The 23944-nt window shown below is 45.5% G+C and overlaps 1 protein-coding gene across 3 annotated transcripts in view; it reads right to left on the bottom strand.

Annotated features, from left to right (window-relative positions):
• Nucleotides 1-1724: 1724 nt before the first annotated feature.
• Dusp22 (dual specificity phosphatase 22) overlaps nt 1725-23944 on the bottom strand; it is a 50855-nt gene continuing 28635 nt past the window's right edge. For 2 of the 3 annotated variants that reach the window (XM_021180126.2, XM_085831197.1), the window contains exons 4-7: nt 16285-16334; nt 7237-7311; nt 4837-5008; nt 1725-4261 (exon numbers count right to left, since the gene is read on the bottom strand). In XM_021180126.2, coding sequence (XP_021035785.1) covers nt 4079-4261; nt 4837-5008; nt 7237-7311; nt 16285-16334 — 480 coding nt within the window. In that variant the 3' untranslated portion in view covers nt 1725-4078. The remainder of the gene's footprint in view (nt 4262-4836; nt 5009-7236; nt 7312-16284; nt 16335-23944) is intronic. The other variant, XM_021180127.2, reaches the window with a different exon arrangement.

The following is a 23944-nucleotide window of genomic DNA, read 5'->3' on the forward strand; positions in this document are numbered from 1 at the left end:
GTATGAAACAATCACCCCCAGATTCTGTGTATGTCATATGTATGTGTGCTTAAGGTGCATATGAAACAGCTCAACTTTAGATTTATGGAGGGTCATGAAAATGCTGTAATCAGGGAACCACCCCAAAGCTGAAACACTTCCAGTCCCTAGCATTTCCAGTTAGGAATCTGAGTTTGTACCAGTATTAGACTGGCTGAGCCAGGCCTTTTCCAGTCTGGTCTGCAGCTCATCACCACTGCCTCTGCACTGTGGCTCTGTAGTCACTGGGGATGGCTTGTGACTCTGAGTGCTGAGCTCTCTCCCTTCAGGTTTCCCCACACGTGCAGCCTCAGTCTGGGTTCTCATTCCTTCACACCACACTGACTTACATGACAGGTCTCAAATGAGGCTTCACTGCCTCCCCCCTTAACACTCCTGTCTCCCTAAGCTCCCTCCCACTCTGCGCCGGGGTGGCTGCACTGGTTCTTGCCCATTCCTTTGCTGTCCGTTGCTACTGCAGCTTACTGTCCTAGGGCCAGCTGTGATAAAGACAAATGCTAACGAGGCGGATTCTGTTTCCCTTTGTGGACACTGACTCTACGTTACAGGCTACAGCAGGTCTGTGTCTGAAGAGAGCCACTGCACTGGAGCACGGCCCAGCTCATCTTACAAGCTCAAGTGCCCCTAAAGGTGTGCGGGTCATCTTCAGCATGGCCTACAAGTACCTGGTTGGGTCATGAAGAGGATGTCCCTAGGCTTCTAGTGTAAGGCGGTCAAGGCTGCATCCAAGGAGCCCCCCTGACAAAAGCAAGGCTGCTGCTCCCCAGGGACTTACCGTGAGGGTAGGAGCAGGCTTCAGGCCTGAACCTTCAGTGAGCGAAGTATTTCCTAATCTAAGTTTACAAAGTGGTGGTTTCGTGGTGACAAACAGGCAGGAAGGGACATCGGGTTACAAGTACTATTGGCTCAGAAGGACGGGACGGGCTTTGTGCCCAAGGAACCTGTTTTCCTGCTCTGCTTTCTTACCCCTACGTAGGCATGATGGCTCTCCTGGGACTGTCATGTGCCTGGCTTCTGCCACCTCAGGGTCCCCATAGCTTTACAGATGGTTTGAGAGACATGTTCAAGGCTCCTTGTTTGACACACAAAAATGTGTCAGGTTCCTACAAGGAGACTACCTGTGTGTATGCCAGGAGCTCCGGGTACATGTGGTCAAGCCCATGTTCATTAAGTCCCAATATCATCTGCCCTTCCTTTAAGCTAAACCTTACCAGATGTAGACAGGGAAATTTAGTAGCTGGCCTTAAATTGCTCTTCAGTTGAGTTTTGAGTTCCTCCATATTAAGAACTGAAAATGAATTTGAAATGAGTCTGTGGACTGCCTGCTCGGTGCATCCCTGTGGTACGCGCACTCACCCCAGAGAGACCAAAGACTCAAAGTGTTCATTCTGCAGGGAGAGTCTCACCGTGTCCGACTTCTTTACGTCCATAGTTTCTTTTTGGTGCAAGGAGGGAAGACACAAGGTAAGGGTGTTACTCTGAGCTCCAGCTCCAGCCCCAACAGCCCCAGGAGAGTTTTTCTCTTAGTCATCAGTGTGTTATGTTATCAGTGTGTTATGTTAGCATGTGCTGTTCTGCCTTCTCGAGAGAAGCACGTCTTCTGAGCCAAGACTAGGTGCACTGGGATCCTCCAGAGAAACACACGTGACCTTTGCACGTCACAAAAGACCACACTGCGCATGATGTCAAGCTTGGTGATTTGCCCTTTATTAAGAAATCTGAATAGCTTTTGGTAATTCTACCATATAGAATAACACCAGTAGATAAAACACATACCAAGAGACATGTCTCGAGCTGGAGGACTTAACAGGAGGGCGGAGCTCACACTGCACGCTTCCCAGGTGCAGGCTTCCTCCTTGGGTAGTGTTCATGACAAGTAGTTACTGTTACGAAACACACAGGGCTCGTGAGGTTATTGTATGAGCATCGGTCAGGTCCAAGGGACAACCACAGCAGTGGAGTTAAGGCAAAGATATTTTCTCTTGCTACAGAATATCCATAGTTCTTAACATATTCCAACATGATTATACATGCATTCGGTTTAAAATGGAAAAAAAACAAACAAGTATACAAATCACTATTGGATTCTTAAAAATAAACTCTAGGTGACTTTTCTTTTTGGCAGCACCAGCCTGAACTCTGCAATATTTCAGAAACTTCAGGTACATTACAGTCTTCTGAGAAAGGCCCAGTACTTCAGAATTCCCGGGGCAGCTGTGGAGAAAGAACATTACTGGCAACAAAAATTAAGACAGTTGAGAACCTATGGAAACGTATGTAGCTGTTCACCCACGTGCACACATACTCAGGCTTCACTCCTTATGCTACTGCTTGGCACGGCCTGCACACAGAGAGCTGGCAACCACACTTTCCCTGGGTCCCCAAGGGCTCCACACACACAGGGAGACCTGCTGCTTCTTCCTCGGGGGCTGCTTCTTCTTCTTCTTCTTCTTCTTTTTTTTTTTTTTTTTTTGAGACAGGGTTTCTCTGTGTAGCCCTGGCTGTCCTGGAACTCATTCTGTAGACCAGGCTGGCCTTGAACTCAGAAATCCGCCTGCCTCTGCCTCTGCCTCCCAAGTGCTGGGATTAAAGGCGTGTGCCACCACCATCCAGCTCCTTGGGGGCTTCTTGGGGGCTTCTTAAGCTTCAGAGATGCCTGGTCGCAGTATGTTTAGGGAGAGGTTGAGTGTATTTTTCATTTGCATGTTCTGCATGCTTAAACAACATGAATTGGTGTAAAGGACTGGACACTGGACTGTGCAGAGCTTCTAGGGGTGCCTGCTGCCACACACTTTGAGCTAAGGAGCTCTCCTGGCTAGAATGTGGGGTTTGACTCACTAGAAAACCTTACGGAAGCCAAGCTGCAAATTTTAAATCACTCAATGACATAAGTATGCTCTTCTCTTTGGTTTCAAAAACAATAGTAACATGACAAACACTCTCAACTATGAAGCAGAGTTGACTGGGGTACCAAAGAAACCCCAACCTTAAAGAAGGAAGGAAGGAAGGAAGGAAGGAAGGAAGGAAGGAAGGAACTAACTTCATGAGGTAGCAGTCAAGTCCACAGTATACAACAATGAGCTCAGTGAATGCGTAGGCATTTTAAATCACGAATGGCTATGGAGTTTAATAACTGCCTTTCTTTCCAGTTCCTGCAGGTACATGCAAACCTGAGATGAGACCCCTGCAACAAGAGGCTAGCCAGAGGCTGAAGTGTTTAAAAGCAGACAGGAAGTGGGCCAGACATCTGGTATAGGGCTACTGAGTCTCAGGTCCACCCTGTCACCATACCATATCACCATGAAAGTCAATTGACGCTGGTCCCACGCAGAGCAGGACCAGTGGAACTCAGGGCCGTGATGGGCTGGCAAGTATACTTATCAAGTCCAAGACAATGCTCAGAAAGCCCCTCCCTTATTCCCACAGACATAAAACTCTCTAGGATTATGCCACTCTTCCTCCGGAGGGTCATGTCCCTTCCTCTGTGCCATCTCAGAATCTGGAACACCACTGTTTCCAGCTGCCCACACCCTGAGTTCTCACTCAGCACAGGCATAAGCTGTTACTTGGTGAGTAGCTTTCCAGAGGCCAAGTTCAAATGACTTCCATGTGGACTGAACAATGTGACCATTGCAGTTCTGGTAGCGGGTGTTTATAACTTTCAGCACCATAAACACTCAGTGCCCACATGCAGAGACACATTTACATGTGTACTCGTTCACAATGCATACATTTGTAGGTATATATGCACACTCTTAGACACATACATGCACATCCACACTGCTGCACACATACGAGAAGACGGTGACCGGGCAGCATCCCAGGCTGGGCAAGTTCAGGTGAGGAAAAGATGGGGCGAAGATGGGAGAGTGAAAAAGCCTGAGTAGGGCGGCATTCTGAGAAGGAGCCCTGAGTGCTCCACCTTGCTGCGACCTCCTCTCGTAGTCCTCAGAGGCAGGAGCCAGCACACCAGGCACACCAGCACATGGTAGGCAACCCAGAAGACCCGCAGCAGGAAGGCAGACACCAGCTCTCTTTGTTAGGTCTCAGTTGTGTAGTTATTGTAGGTGAGAGGAGGCAGGGCTGAGAAGCTGCTCCACCGCCTGCTGCTAGGCCGGGGCTCCATGCGCCCTTGCTCTTTATATTTACCCAGAATATTTTTGGCTTCTTCTGCATCCCGCAAAGGGTTCTCTCCATACTCTTCTCTCAGCCATTGCCGATACTGGAAAAGTTGGAAGGAAATCCTAAGCGTTACACACACATGAATTCCCAGGGACTCTCACCTCTTAAGCAATGGTGAAGTTCCACATATGAACATGGAAATAAAAGGTCATTGGGCATCAATCACAGCTTTGTGGTTGACAGCCAATAGCAAGCAAGGGAAATAGCTGCTCCTTTAACCAGCTGATATCTGAGCTCATGACTTGGAAATCTGTTGGCTATGCATCTACTTAGCAGCCTTGGAACAGTTACGTTCTCGTGCCACCTGCCTGTGATAACCAGGGCTGATTAAAAGAACCCAGGGAGAAAACAGGAAGAGATAAAGTTTGCAATTCAGAATCAGAGAGAGAAACAAACTGATATGGAGTACCAAGTACAACCAAACAACAAAGCCTAAGATCTGTGGCTACAGTGCAGGAGCACAAAGGATGCAGGACACTCTGAGGGATGCAGGGGGGAATCCTGGACCCACGAGCTTGTGTGGGCCTTCCAGTTCCAAGTGCCACAATTCTTGAAGTGAAAGCATGGCCCAGTGTGGCTGTCAACACCTGAAAAGTTCTCCCAAAGACCACTCACCTGGTGCACTTCATGTTTCTCAAACTCCTGCAGCTGCCTTTGAAAGCCCAGGTTGGGGTTGGCACAGGACCTCCCCGCACGAACAGTGTGCAAGGCATCCTCCCAGCCAAAGTCGGTGACAGTCATGATGTATGCGATCACCAATGTCACACTCCTGGAGACCCCAGCCAGGCTGCAGGACAGAGTCAGCCACATGTCACAAGGACAGTTTGAGAACTTCAGATCCATCCCCACCCATCTGAGGGACCCCATTTTAAAGAGCCTGTCTGCCTTTAGGGTTTCATGGAAGCAGGCAAGGCTTACTAGAGAATTATTCAGGATCATACCAAGAGCTGTCCTCTACAGCAGACACTGGACTCAAGCATTCTGCAGGAACTTTGGCCTCATTCTCCATGGTTTTTCTATAGGATATAGTCTCGACAATGTCTATTTCCTTGGGCAGTAATATATCTGCAGCACAGAGAGGGGCTTGGGGCTTCCAACTATGACCTGAACTAGCTCAGGCTTCATGGTTTTCTTAACTACCATAGATGAAGTCTAAATCTATGATTTTTAAAGGATATGAATATCAGGTCTAGAGTATTCTAATGACAACAATAGTAAACCTCTTTCTTCAGCACTGGCTTGCCACCAGGGCTTTTTATTAGGAACTTGCATGGGAGTTTTAAACAAATATATCCCCTTAGGCTATATTTCTTTATATAAATTAATTCACCAGGAGCCTGGAGAGACCCAGGGATTGGGGTTTAAGAGTGTATGTCAACAGCTCCCAACTGTACTCCCCAGGCACTTTAAACCAAATGTAATGGAAGGCTGAAACAACTATTATTTGTCCTGGCTATATCACCAACTTTTAAAAAAGCAAAACAGCAGTATCGCAAAAAATAAAAAACCTGGCACATTATTTAATTAATATATATATATATATATATGTAAACATAAATCTGTGTAAATCAGCAAAACACCATTCTTAAAGCCGCTGAAATATCTCCTCTCCTTTTCTGCTTTTAGGTTACTTGCTCATGGCTTTTGGGTGTGGCCTTTCTGTCTATTGTATTCTGTTGGGGCTGTCACCAGCACAGCTCCAAGAGTTACCACCTCATATTGCTTGTGCTGCAAGAGTAGGTGCCTTCACTCAGTCAAAAGACTTATTACACTTTCAGTTAATTAATGTCACACATCATAGAAGACAGAGGGGAGGTGATCAGTCTCCATTCAAACTACGGCAGAGTCCTGATTCCAGACCATTGCAAGCTAGTTATTATCATTGCCAGTGCTAGCAATTACCTAGAGCCCCCCAGGCGAAGATCAGAGCATACAGACCTTGCACTTATTAAGTATGCTGGCTTGCCTTTCTTGTCATTGTGTGTACTAGTGTGCATGTACAGTTGTCCTTTCTGCCCATGGGTCACTGGTCCCAGCTCACTGTGGACACCAGGATCCATGGTGTCTGTCCACAGTCTTATAGGAAGGGCATAGTACACAGTGCTAGCTAACACATCCTACCAAGCATTTTTGCACATCTGTGGGTGACACTGTAGTGTACCACAGTGCAATGCCAGTAAAACACTGTTATCCTACATTGTCTGAGAAATCAGGACAAGGAAAACACGTACATGTTTGGTATAGATATACTTTTCCTGGATATTTTTGATTCATGGTTGAAATAATGGGTTTGGAACCCATAGACATGGAATGTTGACCTTCCCTTTATGATAAACAGTGGGTTGCAGTCAATAGAATGCTTACTCTAAGTTTGCTTGGATCACTTTAAAATAAACTTCTAGAGTCAAACACACCCAACAAATTCCCCAGCTGGCAAGTGGAAAGGAGTTACTTTGATATTATAGAAATATATCTCTAAGCACCCATGGTTGCTTCCAGAGTGGGTAGGAGGAAGCAGGACTTTAGGATGACCACCATGGGGCCTGGTATGAGCTTAACAGAACCAGCTGACACATGAAAGGCTGTTCTAATGAAATGCCATGCTAGAAATGCTAGTCTTTTGTGCCACTAACCTTGACAACAACCTCCAGAAGTCCTAGCAGTGACCGAAGCACAAATAAAGGCAAAGCCAGTCAGTTTTCTTCTAGAAAGAGGAGTCAGGGACTCCTGAGGAGCAGGGTAGCAGTATAGCATGCATGTGAGACACTGCTGCAGCACCATGCCCTGTAGCCTGCACACCTGCACGCCTGCACTCCTGCTGCCTGCAGCCATGCTGATCCTCATGACCATTATAAACTCTCTCTCTCTGGAACACTGAGCCCCCATGTAAATGCTTCGTTTCATACACTGTGTTGGTCATGGCATTCTATCTCAGCATTAGAAAGGCAACTAAGATAGCAGGATCTCAACTGGAATTGAACTTAGGACAGCAAACAAAGCAAGAGTCATACATACCAATGTACAAGACAGCTCTCACCCTGGAGTCGGCACTCATGAATGAATTTAATGCTTTCTTTGAAATGTCTGGTCCTATGAAATAAAAAAAAAGTAATAAGTACATTTACTGTTTCACATTGGTTGAAAAGAAGCCACTGCTGTGATTTCCTAAGATGTCTAAGAGTCTGCCCATGGAGAGCCAAACCAGCCTGGGGCCAGTGCCGCCTCAGCCTTCCATGTTCACTGGCATGCTGAGGCTTAGAAGGTTTCCAATTGCCAGAGTTTTATCATCAAGCCATCCCTGAGTCCGGATAATGACTTCTCAAGAGCTCCCTGCTCAGTCTTATCACTGAAGTGCTATATGCCACGGCAGCTATGGGGAAAGGAACTTTCAGTTTCAACCCTGTTCTGCTACTCTGTGAGGCATTGGAAGCATGGCTTAGACAGCAAGGATGATGGCTCACAGAGGAGACCTCACACGGTATCAGTGTGCTTTGCAAACTCTGCAGTTTGCAATGCTGGTGAGCATTACAGTTCTTTATTCTGACCCTTACCCCCTTGGGTCACTTTTTTTCTGGGCACTTGTTCAGCACACAACTATTCAGGAAAGCCACTGTCAAGTACCCAGGCGATGTGTGTGCCTTTCACCACATGGACAGAGATTTGCACTGTAGCATGTAGCAAGTAAAGGTTGAGGGGTGTAGGCACGGAACCTTTTACCAGGTAGATTCTACCTTCAGATGGTTTCCAAAGCACTGAAACCTCCAAAGCTGCCTATGCACTCAATCACTTCTCTACAAACACTGAGTACTGGCCATTTGCCAGGGGTTATGACAGGCTGAGAGACAAGTGGACAGGAATAATTCTCCCTGCAGAATGACAGCACAAATAAAATGAGTCAGAATGGAAGCTCAGTTGGGTTATGCTGGCAAGAGGTAGGATGTGTTTTCATTGATGAGTGCATACACACACACACACATTCATGCCTGCCAACAAGTATCACCGAAAGTGGAGGTTTCAAGTGTACTAACACCTAAGGACATCTGACGGCTACAGACATCTCTAGGCAGCACAGCACAACATACCATACCACACCAGTTTCTGGTGATTTTTTTTTCCAGGAAAATGACACCTAGATGTAAACACAGGACTTGGGGAACTGAAGTCTTGTTCCCAAATGGCCAATTGCAGGCAAGACCATGTCCTTGCCAAAACCCGGCACCTGGCAGCACTTGTACTCAGGAGCCAGGCGCCTGACCAGGTGGGAGGGGCGAGTGCAGGAACAGACTAACAGCTGACAGGAGCATGGCATGGAGGCATGGGTTGGAGGGCTGCAGCAGAGAGCAGAGTTTCTCATGCTACAAGCCAAACCAGCCACCCGGATGATGCCTCTGACCAAGCTCCAACACCGTAGTGATCCTAGCGAGGATAAGATTCAGTTGCAGGCAGTTGAGCACACACAGAGAAAGAGAGAAAGCTCTGGGAGAGGAGCTCTGTAACGCTCTCCCTTTCTGAAGAAAGGTAAGTGCTGCATCCATCCTCTAGCTTCCAGCAGACAGCTACACAAGTCTCAGAGCTGTTTTAGAAGAACAGAACTCCAGGATAAAGTGTGGCAGGCTGGGAAGTCAGGTTCCCAAAGAATTCCAGAGCTTTGCTGGCAGCCCTGGGAGAACCACTTGCAGGCTGCTCGGCAACATCGCTCCCCAAGACACCATCAAAGAGATAGTCCACTGACAGCCAATGCCCTCTTCCTCATACCAGCACCTAACTGAGGGACTAAAGGCCCAGGCCACCTCACCTAAGTACAAAGCATCCTGGGATGGCTGGTTTTATGTAAACCTGGCATAGGCCAGAGTCATGTTTGGAAGAGGGAACCTCAATTGAGAAAATGTCCTCCCCAGATTGGCCTGTGGGCAAACCTGTAGTGCTTTTTCTTAATTAATGGTGGATGTGGGAGGATTCAGCTCACTGAGGGTAGGGACACTCTTGAGCAGGTAGTCCTGTGTGTTAGTCAAAAGCAGGCTGATCAAGCCACGAAGAGCAAGCCAGTAAGCAGCATTTCTCCATGGCCTCTGCATCAGCTCCTGCCCTCACTTTGCAGGATGATGGATTGAAAGCTGTAAGATGACATTAACTCTCCACGTTGCTGTTGGTCATGGTGTGTTGTTTTTACAACAATAGACCCAAGATATTAGGCTCCAATCTGCCTCATGGCTTATATAGTGGTGTCCATCCTCCTTGTAGGAGACAGAGGGTGGACTCCAGACATCACACTTGACAGACTCTAAGGTGATTTCAGACCAGCTGAACATCAGGGGATGGCCGGATGGTACATTCCTTTGTCCATAAGTCTGTCCACATTGTGGTTGTCAAGGGTGTGCTGGAGTCTCTCTCCCACTGCAGGTCCTACCTGTTGGTAGGTTTCCTTCTGGTTGGGAAATCACTAGGATATAAGCATGGACAAGGAAATGAACACTGGAGTCACAAAAGCAAAACCAGAAAGCAATGAATGAGAGCCGCCCAGGTGAAGGAAGAAGCCACAGACTGCCTCAGAGCAGTTTGCAATGAGCATGGTGGTGCAAAAGCCAGCTGAGCAGCTCTGACTACACACAGGACTCAAGAGTCTTCAGGAAGTTAATTGTTCTACAGGCTCATTAAGATCTTGCTGAGAAATCAGGCCAATTCCTCTATTGCGGCCTTGCTGGGAGCAACTTCTTCTATCTGTTTTTCAGACCTGCGTGACCCAAACTCACACACTACGAAATCAGCCTTCCTATAGACTATGAGGCAGAACCTGGATTCAACAGCTGACTTTGCTGCATCTGGATTGAGCAACACCCAAACCTGTACTGAGCCCACAATATCGTGTAGCAGGAACACTTGTTCCCCCTGATAGTCTTTGCATCCTTTGGTTTGCATGTCTGTGTGAGATAGAGGCTAGATCAACAGTGACACACAGGATGCTGTTTCTGGCCACCACCGTGCTGGGGGCAAGGACTGTAGAGTGCCAGGGCAGGCAGCTGTCTCAGTCTAAGGCACAGTGATGCCTTGGGAGAGCATGTGGAACTCCACCATGAGACTTGACTCAGACACAAAAGTCAGGCACAAAGCCAAGCCAGGCAGGCATTCCTAGAAATGCCTTTTACAAGAAAGGCCAGGAGGTGGGCTGGCCCAACGCTGCTCTGGTTTAAAACTGGGTGTTGCAGAGAGAGGTGTGTGTGGGTTATTTCCAGGGAAAAAAATGACATAAGTCCAAGCTCTGGTCACTAAACTCCCTCCTCCACAGTGGGAAATACCCACCGTCTGAGTTCTTTTATTTTCAACTCTAGTCTGAAGCAGAAGCACAGATCTGCAGCCGCATCCCACCGCATGCTGTTGACATGAACACCAGTTCCCTCTTTGTGTTCTTCGTTTGGTTGGCAGTTACCCTTACTTCCACACAAAGATATGTGTGACAGGCCTGTCTGCAGCAGGAAGCATGCCCACAGGTATACCATACTCACCCAACAGTACATAGAGGTGATCATATGAGCTACTATCAGGGGCCCTAAGAGATCACCTCAGTGGTGGTGGGCAGCTCTGGTACAGAGACATTCTTCACGTGGATTAAACAGAGAGCCCAGTGGTTGTAAATTATCCTCTTGCTTTTCAAGAGACTAGTTCCTCAACCACCCACTCTCCATATAAGAGGCTGAGAGTGACCACATGGGTCTTGCTGATCTTCTGAGAGTTCAATAAAGGATGGTGGATGGAGAGTGTAAGCCACACCACATGACACTCTTACATGGAGACTTCTTGGTCCTAACACTCGTGGTCTTAGATGCTCTGATCCCTACTGTGATGTGACAGAGTCTTTAGGTTTGGGGCTTTGCTTACTGTAGTAGAAACCCAATGACTTGGCCACCTGGAATGGTGGTGGGTCTTACTTCAAAGCCAGTGGTATCAGATGAGGTTGCACTGATAGCAAACAACACAGAAATACAAGATGTGTTTCCTCTCCAACAGAATCCAAGTGCATATAGAGAAAATCCCACCAAAGGCAAGCACCTATGGTTCTTTTTATGCAAATGGGTAGAGCACTCTCTGTTGGGAGATTCTTCTTAGGGCTGAATTGGTCCAGATACCCCAGGCTCCCCTGCCCATCTCACAGCTAGAGCTCTGAAAGCAACCCCAGCATCTATCACCAGCAACTCAACAGTGACTCCCTAACTTTAAGCCTCAGGAATTGCTACCATTCGAAAACAACAACAAGAAAGAAAGAAAGAAAGAAAGAAAGAAAGAAAGAAAGAAAGAAAGAAAGAAAGAGAGAGAGAGAGAGAGAGAGAGAGAGAGAAAGAAAGAAAAGAACTGGAGGATGTTTTTGTGTTACCATACTTTTCATTGTACTAGATACATTCATTTAAAAAGATAGCTTAAAAAACAAGAAAACAAAACCCCTTTAACATGGCATCATTTCACAAAAGAATCTTTTAACTTGAGGGTAACAAGGACAGTCTGAGACCAGAGGGCTCTTGCTTGAGTGGAATGACTGCTGTTGTGGCAAACACCTATTCCAGAGTTCTCATTTACCCCACGACCAGGAGAGCATCGCTGAGGGATGCAAAGACCTCAAGAACCTTCTGCAAGCACAGCTACAGGGGTGAAAAAGCTTACCTACCTCTGACCTTGAAAAATGGCTCATTAATAAAAGAAGTAGAAAAAAGATAAATGAAAGAGAAGTGGAAGACAGACAATATTCACTCCACTAAGACAATACTGGCCAACAACATGGTGGTGATGAGACCAGGGCGCTCCCGATGCCCATACCGAGCTCAGTGTGCTCCCTACACTGGCCTTTCCACAAGACCTCCAAAAACAGAGACCTGCTTGCCTCTGAAACCACAGATCACCACAGAGAGCACCATTACAATGCAATGCTATGGACCCGGAGCCTGAGAGAGCTCCCTCAGAATTCACAGAGAATAGAAAGAAAAATTATCCACTAAGTGCTGCTTGGCTACAAACACCAACTTACTCTGTAATACAAACAAAATAAGCAAATCCAAGTGAATACGAATCTAAACATCTGCTTTTAAAATGCATTACCATTCCTTACAGGAACACAGAAAAAATACATCTTATTTTACAAATACTAAAGAAGTAACAAAATACCCCATTCCATACATTATCTTTGATGAGATGGGCAGATTATTCACTGAGAAGGTTAAAGTGACTTGCTCTAGAAAACCCATAGAGAAAACAAACGCAAACCAATTTCCAGCACTGGCCCCCGACACACTTAACACCCACTCCACCATCTCTTATTAGGACAACATCATGCAAAACACACCACACTAGGGTTGTGAGGTTATCAGGAGACAGAGAACTTGAACTTTTCTATTTCCCGACTTGGGCAGGCTAGGCGGCTGGGGGAACTGAGCTAACATTCTGTGCTTGTGTTATCTCAAACCAGTTCTCTGCACTTCAAGTTCATGGAAGGTCAGATGGGGAAGATTCTCTAGGATTAAGGCCAAGACAGAAAACCAACATTTCTGCAGCTCAGAGCAACTGACTATCAGGTAACTGAAGTGTCAAAGGTCACACACCTCTTACTAAGCGTAATCAGCCTAAAGACCTGCCGGTTCAGGCTTTGCAGAGAAAGAAATAGTTAAAGTTTATAGCAGTAAGCATTCTACCACTGAGTTATGTCCCCAGCCTAATTTACGAAATAAAGCATTTCACCAAAACTTAGAAATCATTTTAAAAGTTACTATCTATGTTTAACGCAGTAAGCAGTACAGATTTCCAGGAGTTGTTTTGTCACTGAAGAGAGGGAACCGGGCATCAGGAATTCAATATGGTCAGAGGAGAGATGGCCTGTTGATAAGCATCGGGGTTACTGAGAGCAAGTTTTATAAACTACTGACGTTTTCTCTTGCTTTAGTTACCCAAAGCACTGAAAATTATCTTGGGGTTGGAGTGATGGTTTACTCTCAGCAGTTGGAGCACTGGCTGATCTTCTAGAGGACTTAGGTTCAGTTCCTGGTGCACACATGGCACTTAACAACTGTCTGTAACTCTAGTTTCAGGGGATTCAAAGCCACCTTCTGTCCTCTGTGGGTTTGCATGTTCATGGTACACAGACATACAAACAGGCAGAAGGCAAAATAACCATACACGTAAAATTAAACAAATCTTTTCTTAAAAAGATCTACGTTAAAAATGAATACATTTAAATAAAAAAGAACACTGACCTCCTGGCCACCTGCATTAGTTGGTGCAGGTTCACCGAGAGCTCCTAGTGTGTTGTGAGCAGTGAATGCAGGATACTCTAAGTAAGTCGCATCAGACAGAGGCAAGCATTTGATCCGATCGTGGAATCACATTCACTGAGTGCCCCTTCCCCACTTTGTTTTTCGGGACCTAAATCCGGCAGTACTGGGAGACAGGGCCTGGAATGTAGTGTCTGGATCATGGAGGTAGTGTCTCCGTGACCACCTCAAGCACTTGGCTTCCCTTCCACCTCCTCCACACACACCCTTGTTGCTTTTCCACCACAGTATTATGGAGCAGTATAACAAGTCTCCCAACAGATGTGGCAGCCTAATCTTGGACTTCAGGCCTCCTGAACTGTGGGATCAAACTTATTTCCATTCTGTATTAATCATCCAGTCTCAGATGTTCTATTATAGCAACAGAAAGTGATGAGGACACTCAGCCATCCTCACTGGCAACAGATAAGTAAAACTTAAGCTGCTACCCAAACTTATCTCAAGAATCGTTCCTGTAACTCTGAAGTCATCTGCTATAGCAGAGATAGAGTCATGCTCTGAAAGTGCCAGAGTTCACAGAAATACTCTCATTTACATATGACTGTGCCATTCCAAATCCTAGAGATGGGCATTTTCAGATGAGAACTGAATGCAACTACTTAAAATGACCTGACACAGTAGGTGAGACTGGCTTGAAATCTGGGATTTTCTGATACTTGCTTGTTCTGTCCATACTGCAGAATTGTAATGAGACCACGGTTATGGAAGATGAAGGCAGCACTTAGCTCCTAGAAAAGTCTTTATAGCATCTCAGAGACCAGGGGCCATGTGTCCTGACAGCACATACCCGAGATAAGTTCCAGCTAGATTCTTGATAATCAGGTACTGACACATTCAACAGCATGGTCGAATCTTGGTTATAGATGAGAGCAAAGCAATCATTCCAAAAATAGTCACCAAAACAAGGGTAGAAGATTGCTGTGGTCTTCGGAGAAAGGCAGCGCCTCACTTCCTTCCGCAGGGACCATGCCCTTCCAACCACTTCTGTTTCTTGACACGACTAGTAACCAAGGAAGTTCTCCAATGTTGCTGTTTCTCCTTCCAGATGAGACTACTACTTTGTTTTCCTAGTAAAATCTGCCCTGTCCCTTTCTCAGTCTTAAAGTCTCACCTCTCTGTGAAAGATCAAGAGTCTGGGTGGGTAGAGACAGACCCTGGCCCGGGAAGAACATGATGTCTGTACCAATTTCCCGCCTCCTTAGTCCTTTCCTGGTCTAACTCTATACCTCTGTCCTCTGTCCAGCTACCCACTGACCAATATACCCATGCCACTCATCCTGCAATAGGTAGGTCTATAAAGTCACAGCCTAATCCATGACCTCTCTGCTCTCTGGCAGCGAAGACGTAGGGTGGCCAACATTCCAGCATCTTTTAGAGAAGCTGTTCGGTTGGGACAGAGAACAAGTATGTAGTCTGCCTCACTGACATATAAGATCTGTATGCACCAGCACTTGTACAGCACAGTGCAGGGTGAACCCTGTGGTCTTTTAGACTCAAAAACCCCATCTGAATCTGGAGTGCCTCTCATGGAAACACTAGCACATGGATCCAGAGGGCTGCTGTGCTGGTCCCCAGTATCCAGGCCAAGACAGGCAGAAAATCAGAAGCCAGGGTTTCACAAAGTGATGGCACTCTTAGCATCTCCGTCTGCAAGGTCAAATGCAGGCTTGGGGAAACTATCACCTATCCATGCTGGGCCTAGGTGAGACCAAGGTTGCTTGTTGGAGTTAAAACTGGGTCTGGAAGGCTCCATCCCATTCTATCAAGTCTGCAATGCTGCTGTTAAGGGAGCTGCAATTGTGAGTCCATCCTAACTTGTTAAAATGACAGAGACGACACTGGGAGAAAGGCTGGTGGATAAAGGTGCTTTCTGTACAAGTCTGAACCTGAAAAAGATCCTTGGAACCCAGAGTGAAGAAGAAAACTGACTCCTGTAAGTTGTCCTTCGACCTCCAAGTGTATATAGCATGACACACATGCCCACACATTAATGTATACATGGTCTTCAAGTGCTCCCACATCTTTGTTAAGACAGAGTCTCTCATTGGTCTGGATTGTACCATGCAGACCAGGAAAACTCTCCTATGAGTTTCCAGAGATCCTCCAACACCTCCCATTTTTGTAGGCTCTGAACTCAGATCCTCAAGTGTGCCAGGCACACTTGAGTCCATGTGTGTGGTAGCGAGAGGTTAATGACCAGTGTGTTCTCCATCATTCCTCGCTCGCCTCAGTTTTTAAGACAGTCTCTCCCTGAATCTGGAACTCATTAATTTGGCTAGACTAGCTGAGCAATGCACTCTGAGGGTCAATTTATCTCAAGGTCTCTAGCCCTGGGGTTGCAGATAGGCCTGTGCTAGACTTTACGTGGGTGCTTAGGTCCTGAACTCTGGTCCTAGGGCTTGCAGAAAAGGTACTTTACTGACTGTGCCTTCTCCTTAGATTTAAAAGGCCCTTCCTGTGGACATCTCAGCCTCCATGAGTCACAGCAGGACTGGAAAGTAACAAGGTGTCTCCAGCCAGTTTGACACTGGCTTCTCCAGTTTGATTTCTGTAAATTCCCCCTCCCCTCCATGGGGAGCAGCTATGTAGGGACACTAGCAACTCCCCAGGCTCTCACGGGGCTTGCTTATTTGCCTGCAGAGCCCTATGTTCGCTTTTCATTTGGCTCAGGAACTGCTGGAACACACACTGCACTTGCTTTTAATTTCTCCAAAAAGTACAGGAAAAAAAAAAAAAAACCCAAAGCACAACTTACAGGTTTTGAGACGGTGTGTCTGCTGCTGGAATACACAGGTATTTAACTCCCTGTAGAAAGATGAAAAAAAATACATAAATGAAACTAAAGAAGATCATACACAGTGGAGTATTAAAAGGAACCATTTACTCAGGTCAAAAAACAAGAAAAAGGAGAAGTTGGTTTTTTTTTTACTTGTCTTTTGTTGCCTAGGAACTGAGGAAAAGCTCTTTAACTCGGGTTCCTGATTCTTTTCCACGGGCATGACAATATTCATGCTTTGATTTGCAAGCAGCATATATAACAAATTTAAATACAATTTGAGGATCCAAAATTAATAAAAAAAATCAAACAACAACAAAGAAGAAGCAGAGTTGGGCACGTCGGTGTCAAGGTTCACAACTGTCCTCTTAGCACTTGCCAGTGTCAAGGTTCACAACTGTCCTCTTAGCACTTGCCAGTGTCAAGGTTCACAACTGTCCTCTTAGCACTTGCCAGTGTCAAGGTTCACAACTGTCCTCTTAACACTTGCGTACACATGTCCTGTGTTGCTTTTGGATCCTGAATATCCCAAAAGGAGACAGTGCTGGTCAATACCTTCAAAAAAGGCTTGAAGCAGAGAGTGATGTCACGCCATAGCTTTCTATGTCATCTTAGTGTCACAAGAATCACAATTCCATTACCAGGCTGTTGAAACCTGATATCAATGTTGCCTGCTTTGCAGAACAGTAAAAATTTGAGCAATTAACTAATGTATTTCTTTATTTCCCTCTAATTTGAGGGGAAAATCTTTATCTAAGGTAATGATTCAAAATTATCCCAAACTTAAGTCTTATAAAAAGAAACCAGGCTGGTTTATTTCTGTACAGTAAAGACAGACACTGTAGTTCTAAAATCCTCAATATCAGTCAACAAAGGGCACACAGATTTCAACGTTTTTGGCAGAGGAGCATGGTAAAGGACAGATGAATCACTGATAAATCTTCTCCTGGATTTGCCAACTGTCACAGACTCTTGTCACCTCATCTTGGAAAGTCAAAGACAACTGACTAGTGTGAGAGGCCAGCTTGATGACCAATAATGATGCAGATATAGCCAAGTCCCCTGGGAAAGGAAATTACAAAGCCACCTGCTTTTTTTCTTTTTCTTTTTCTTTTTCTTTTTCTTTTTTTTTTTTTTGTTTGGTTTTTCGAGACAGGGTTTCTCTGTGTAGCCCTGGCTGTCCTGGAACTCACTCTGTAGACCAGGCTGGCCTTGAACTCAGAAATCCACCTGCCTCTGCCTCTCTGCCTCTCTCTGCCTTTCTCTGCCTCTCTCTCTCTACCTCTCTGCCCCCCCCTCTGCCTCTCTCTCTCTCTGCCTCTCTGTCTCCTGCCTCCTGCCTCTCTGCCTCTGCCTCTGCCTCTGTCTCCGCCTCCGCCTCCCAAGCGCTGGGATTAAAGGCATGCACCACCACTGGCCCACAGCCATCCACTTTTTAGATTTACTTGTTGTCTTTCTATAAATTTTACTGCCGATCCAGTCACTATGGGGGTCACTGGAGCAACAATGGGACAGCTATGATTCAGGCATCATGCCTATCCACCCTGATGCTTGGGTGAAGGCTCAGGGCCAGCCCTTCTATTTTCAGCAAGCTTACAGAAGGCAAGTTGTGGCCTAGTGGGAGGGACAGAGGATGGCAGCTCATGCTTTGCTGGGACAGGAGGAGGCAGAACACACTGCTGTATAATGAGAACGGTGAGCTGGTCCTGCGACTTCAGCATGGAGACCATTTCTCCAGCTCTCGGAACCTCTAACTACCTCTTAATCCCCTTAGTCCTTTTAATCTGCTGAAACCAATCTGTTGTCAGCAAATAGACACCTGAATGGTACAATCCCATCCCTTCCCATCTACCATTATGGTGGGAGGAGGGTTTCATGGGAAAAACCCCTCAAAAATAAAAATCAACTTCCCCTCATTTCTATGTACCTTTTCAAGCTTTGAAAAAAGTTACTTAATCATAATTTGAAAGCAAATCATTATACATATAGCAGTGTTGTATCTTTTAATACAGTCTTCTGAGTCTTAGAGAAGATGAATTTTACCTCTCTTCATCCCAATAGGATCACTTCACCCAAAAACAAATGGACTTTGCCAGAGTGTACGCTCTGCAAGCGGGGAGGGGAGGGGAGGGGAGAGAAGCAGTAGGCTCTCCCTTGTATGGTTTGGACTTTCCAGTCCAACCTGTCCCCTTCTCCCCTGTCTTCATGTTTCCTGGGCCCCAGGAGCTGTGCTTTGTTGGAAACACTGACCAGTTATTTTAAACATTTAAAGCTCTTCCAAACCTGGTGGCAAATTGCAGTATAATTTGAAGGGTAAGACACTAGAAAAGAAAGCACTTCTGCCAAAAAAAAAAAAAAAAAAAGTCCTTTCCCTCCTCTGTTCCCCTGAGATCTACATGCGTGTTGTCTAATACACACACCCCTTGCTTCCTCCAGCTGCCACGGGAGTCCCTCATCCTTTCCTTTGGCTCCTGAGTGAGAACTGGTAGTTAGTTGGTCAGGCTCAGGAGTTCTTGAAATCCCTCCTCCCAAATACTTCCTCCATCCTCATGGTAGGCCATATCCAGAGGGACAGGATTCTCAAGTGTGCCACCGCCATCTCAGCTTGGCAATTCCCATCATGCAAAAGGCTAAGTGGACTCCTCTAAGCCAACACAGAAATGCCTACCTCTCCCTCATGCTGCTGGCTGCTGGCAGAATCTGAAGTCAGCCCAGTCTGTATACAGGGAAGATAGATCAAGCCAGAGAAAACACAGAGGATGGACACAGGTTAGGCCATATAGCATTTTGCCTGCTAAGAGCATAAAGCCTTGACCACTTGTTAGCAGGGAAACTGGGAATCATTGTGTTTCCTTTAGGCTATACCAGACAGTGCCACATTTATTTGCGTGCTATCTGATGCACAGAGGCAAAGAAGCTGGGGCCCACAAAGTAGAACCAGCCCACTGTGCAGGAGGCTCTACCAGCCATAGAAAACGGGTAGAAGATATTCTCCCTCTTTGAGCCACAGGATTAGGAAGTAAACTGTGGCCATTCTAGGCCCCTTGCCCCCACAGTGGAGAAGGGCATGTGGCACCTTCAGTTTCTTACTCTTGCAACTTGTAAAAAGGAATGTGTGCCTCTCTGTTACATTTGGGTGCTGTGTGCAGTTAAACCAAAACAGAGAAAAAGACAAGACAATGCAGCATCGAAGATTATATAACCACAAGAACACTTAACTTCCTGGAGTGATCCTGGCCCATGGCTGGCACTTGTTCAAAGTCCAAGAGCTGCAGATAGGTGTTAATCAACTCCATTAGGGTCACAGCATGAGATTGGTCTAGGGTGTGTGTGTGTGTGTGTGTGTGTGTGTGTGTGTGTGTGTGTGTGCGCGCGCTCGCTGTTAAGTACCACGGGGAAAGAAAGACAGCTGGTTTTTAGGCCATGCAAAGGGCATGCTGTCTACATATGCTCTAGTGACACTCAAACCACTTCACTATGACCTACAATAAGAAATATGCAAATCAAGTCATTGAAGGAGTCAAAACTGTCAAAAAAGGCTTAGCTGTTCGCCCCCCGAAGCATCTATTTATCGTGACTTAGTCATTAACAAAGCACAGATATCTTTGAGGCTACAGAAGGCAGAACTAAGCTACCTAAAAAAGGCGTCAGATGTCTGCACATGTGCACAGCTTTTAACAGTTAGTTACTAATTCAGAAAGCAGCACTGAGACCCCTGTGCCACCAGAAAGCTGGGCTGACTTAAATCAGCCTGTTCTAATGAGTAGAATGGACATTTCCTATCTATGAGCTATACAAGGGGATAGTTATTTGGTGAGCTTTGCAGAGTGAAAGATGAAGGGTGTGTATGTGATGTTTTTAGTTACGTTGTGTAAAGGATAGCAGGAAAGGAGGTTAAAATAAAGAACTTAGAGAAATCCAACTGAAAATCTTACAAGTAGTAAAAATAGGAACAATATTTCCAGTAGTATATATAGCAATTGCTATATATTTTCTGCTTCATGTTCTCTACATTTTGAAACACATATAAAAATAAAATTGTTTTTCTTATTCCTTGAGATAAAATTCTTACAAAATAAAGAACAAAAATGAGTACTTTCTATGGTGTTTCAGAACAGCAGGCTTGTGGGAAGCCAGTTAGCATTTATGGAGTTATTAAATATCAAGTCAAAACTTTTCAAACCGCAGAACAGTTTCATGTTGCACTAAAGCAGGAAAACTGGCTCAGTTAGTGGTCCACTAGCGCTTTAAAAGTCACAGTTTCTATGGGACACTTCTTTGTCCTCTGTGGCCTCCTGAGGGGCCACCATAACCAGGAAACAGCAGCCATACTGATGAGCTTGGCAGCAGAGTCAAGAAGCAAGGGGATGTGTAAACACTCTGTGCCCACAGTGTGGGGATGGCATGCTCCACGGTCACCACTCCAAGAACCACATGGTACAAAAGCTAGAAAACACAAGGCAGAAGTACAGGACTTACAAGGGATCGGCCTGCCCTGAGAAGCTAGCTTCCTGCTGAAATTCGTGTGTTTAGGTTTTGAAATTACGTCAATAGACAACACTGGGTCAAGAAGAAAGTTAGAAAGAAATTACATATCACTGGGAGAGAAGAAAGTTCAGAAAGCTTACCAGAGGCTTGATCTGAACAAACCAGAACTGCCATAGTCTCAAAAGTTCCACCATTTTTCAGTTTTCTGTTTCTGCAAGTATAACCACTAAAAGGTAGGGGTTTGCCTTTCTTTGGACTGAAACTAAAGATGACAGTTCAAATGCTATGCACATAGGCAGAGCCAAGCTTCTGATTACAAAACCAGGAAAGAGGCCAAACTCTTGCTTGTTTCAAGTGCAATTTCTAAAACTAGCCCCAACCCCAGACATAGCAAGAGTCTCTGAGAATCCAGGTGACCTGCTGTGCACAAGATCCAGCTGTGCACAACCATTCTTTCTCACAAGGAAGCAAGGGTGAAGCATGTATGAACAGAACTCTACAGCAACATGGCTGGACTCTGGGGGCATTATAGCCTGTACATACAATCTTCCTTACACACAGGAGCTAAAGATGTTCTTCTCATACAGGTGGCCTAGTAGATATTAGAACCTGGGCAGGCTCAGGGAGGGAGGCATGTGGATTAGTCATGGCAAAAAGGATGATGTCAGAGACAACTATTCCAGAATGTGGCTGGGGCACACGGGTGGCAACAGCAGAGAGTGGAGGCTTCATATATGCTCTGATTCAATCACTGCACACTGTCCAATACCTGTGATAAAATATGTACAAATGCCACGTATCTTAAAAAAAAAACCAATTGCATCTTTATAGAAATACTAAAAACAAATGAAAGAGTGTAAATTCTGGATGGGAATAGAAATCCACATGATGGAAAAATTATTTTAGCTGCCAAAAAAGATGCCACGATTAGATGTGAGCACCCGAGATAGGATGCTCACAAGGGGCTTCCTCCTACAGTCATGGCATCTCTTCTTTGACAACAAGCCCATTCATATTTCCAGGAGGCCTGCTAAGCAGGTCTTCCCAGCTCTAAACTTGCAAGGCCTAATGACACAAGGACAGACTAAACCTGAAACCCTACTAAGAAGTAACTTCACCAGGCCCCAACCACCGGGTCTCCACTCCAAGAAAGAAAAAATGAAAATTAAAAGCAAAATTAGAATTTGGACTGAGCTCCTTTGCTCAGAACCTAGACCACGACTTTATGCACTGCTACAAAACTCACAGCGTCAGCCGTGTGCCCGGCACATGCTTTTGATCTCAGTACTTGGGAGGCAGAACCAGAAGAATCAGAGTTCAGGTCCATTTTCAGCTACACAGCCAGTATGAGGCTAGCCTGAGCTACATGAGACCCTGTCTCAAAACAGAAACAATCAAAACTCCAAAACCACACAGCATATTTTATTGGTGAAGACAACTGACAACACTGAGGCAGGCAAGGAAATTGGTTAGTAACCTGGGACCCAGCTTGGTTTGGGTTATACACACTCCCACTCTCTAGTAATGTGCCAGGCAGCCTAGATCCTTTTTCCGTGTGTACTATGCACACATAGCCCTCTCTGAATAAAGCGCCTGGCAACATTAGATCCCTGCCTGCACTGGACTATCTGTACAACTCTCTCTAAGAAATAGGATAAACTTCTTTATCCCTCAAGTGCGATCCCAATGCACCTAACGTGAAGAAGAGACCCTCTGTTCCCGTTTGAGCTGGTTTGGGGCTTATTCACAGTAAAGCAACACTGTGTATGCTCAAGGAATCTTTCAGGGAAAATCCCCTACTTACTAACCTATGCCTATGCATAATTGGATATGCGTAGAATTAAAAGCTGATGCACTGTGGGAACACACACAGTAGAAAAATTATTAGGCAATCTATCGCTCAAAATAGAGAACAACTCAAACAACTAAGTAACCAAAGGCTCTCTTCCAGCCTCGAGTCCACCAAGGGAAGCTCTGAACAATGAATGGGGCCTAGAACATCTTTCTTTACCCGTGGCCGCTGCTCTATGGCAGTGTATTCTGATCTTTTCTACTGTTTTGCTCTGAATACTTTCCTTGCTACTTTGGCGCATCTGTGTCAGCACTCACCTTCAGTTCTCTGGATTAAAAGCCAAGAGCCCGGAAACACCCAACACCCATACTGACCACCGGTACTCATTCCTTTATGTTAAAGTAAATATGCACAATGCAAATCTACTATCTTACATTTATTTTACTTTTTTGGGGGGGAAGAACTAGAGACTGAGCCCAGGCCTTGCACGAGCTAGACAAATGCTCTACCACCACCACATCTGGGTTCCCAGCCCTCCTTCCATTTTCTATTTTGACATATGCTCCTATGAAGTTGCCAAGACTGGCCTTGAACTTGCATCCTCTCCTCAGCCTCCTTAGTAGCTGTAGTAACAGGCCTGTGCCACCAGGTTTGATTTGTTTGTTTCTTTGAAGTGGAGATTCTCTATGCTACGGAGGCTGGTCTTGAACTTATAAATCCCCATCTAATCTTTTCAATACCCATGACTACATAGATAGCCACTGTACCAGGTACCATTCTGACCTTTCCTAAGTGAACACTTCCATAGTTGTAAATCATCGCCATCATCCACATCTAGAACTTACTCTCCCCCAGATCAGACTCTGCACCCACACTAACTCTTTTCCTTCCCTATTCATTACCCCTGGGGATGACCATTCTCATCTCTGTCCCTGTACTTCTGTATCTCATTAAAAAAAAAAAAAACCTTAGGAAGTAAACTTTGAAAAACTAGATTTTTAGAGGTCATAGACCCAAGAGATGACAACTGTTGACTTGAAACTTCCTTGAGATGCACATTCCAGATGAGACTGTGTTAGTCTCCTTCACAAGGCCATCTTTGCAAGGGTGTCGAGTTGATGGAGACTAATATCTCTATTGTGTATGTGTGCGAGCTAAGCTCGGTGCCTGGTCCATGAGTTTGGATTGATGTCTTTCTTCAATCTAAGAATTTACATACAGCCCATAACAGTTGAAAACACTATGCTGCGTTAAAGGGAAAAGTATAAGTGAGGGTTACATTCGCAAGGATAATAATCTAGAAACAGTCTAAGTGCCATTTGACTGGGAGTTGGAATTTGTTACAGAAGATAAAGACTA

Source organism: Mus caroli, unplaced genomic scaffold (assembly GCF_978045245.1).
Source record: "Mus caroli unplaced genomic scaffold, Mus_caroli_1 scaffold_15, whole genome shotgun sequence".
Taxonomy (NCBI): Eukaryota; Metazoa; Chordata; class Mammalia; order Rodentia; family Muridae; genus Mus; species Mus caroli.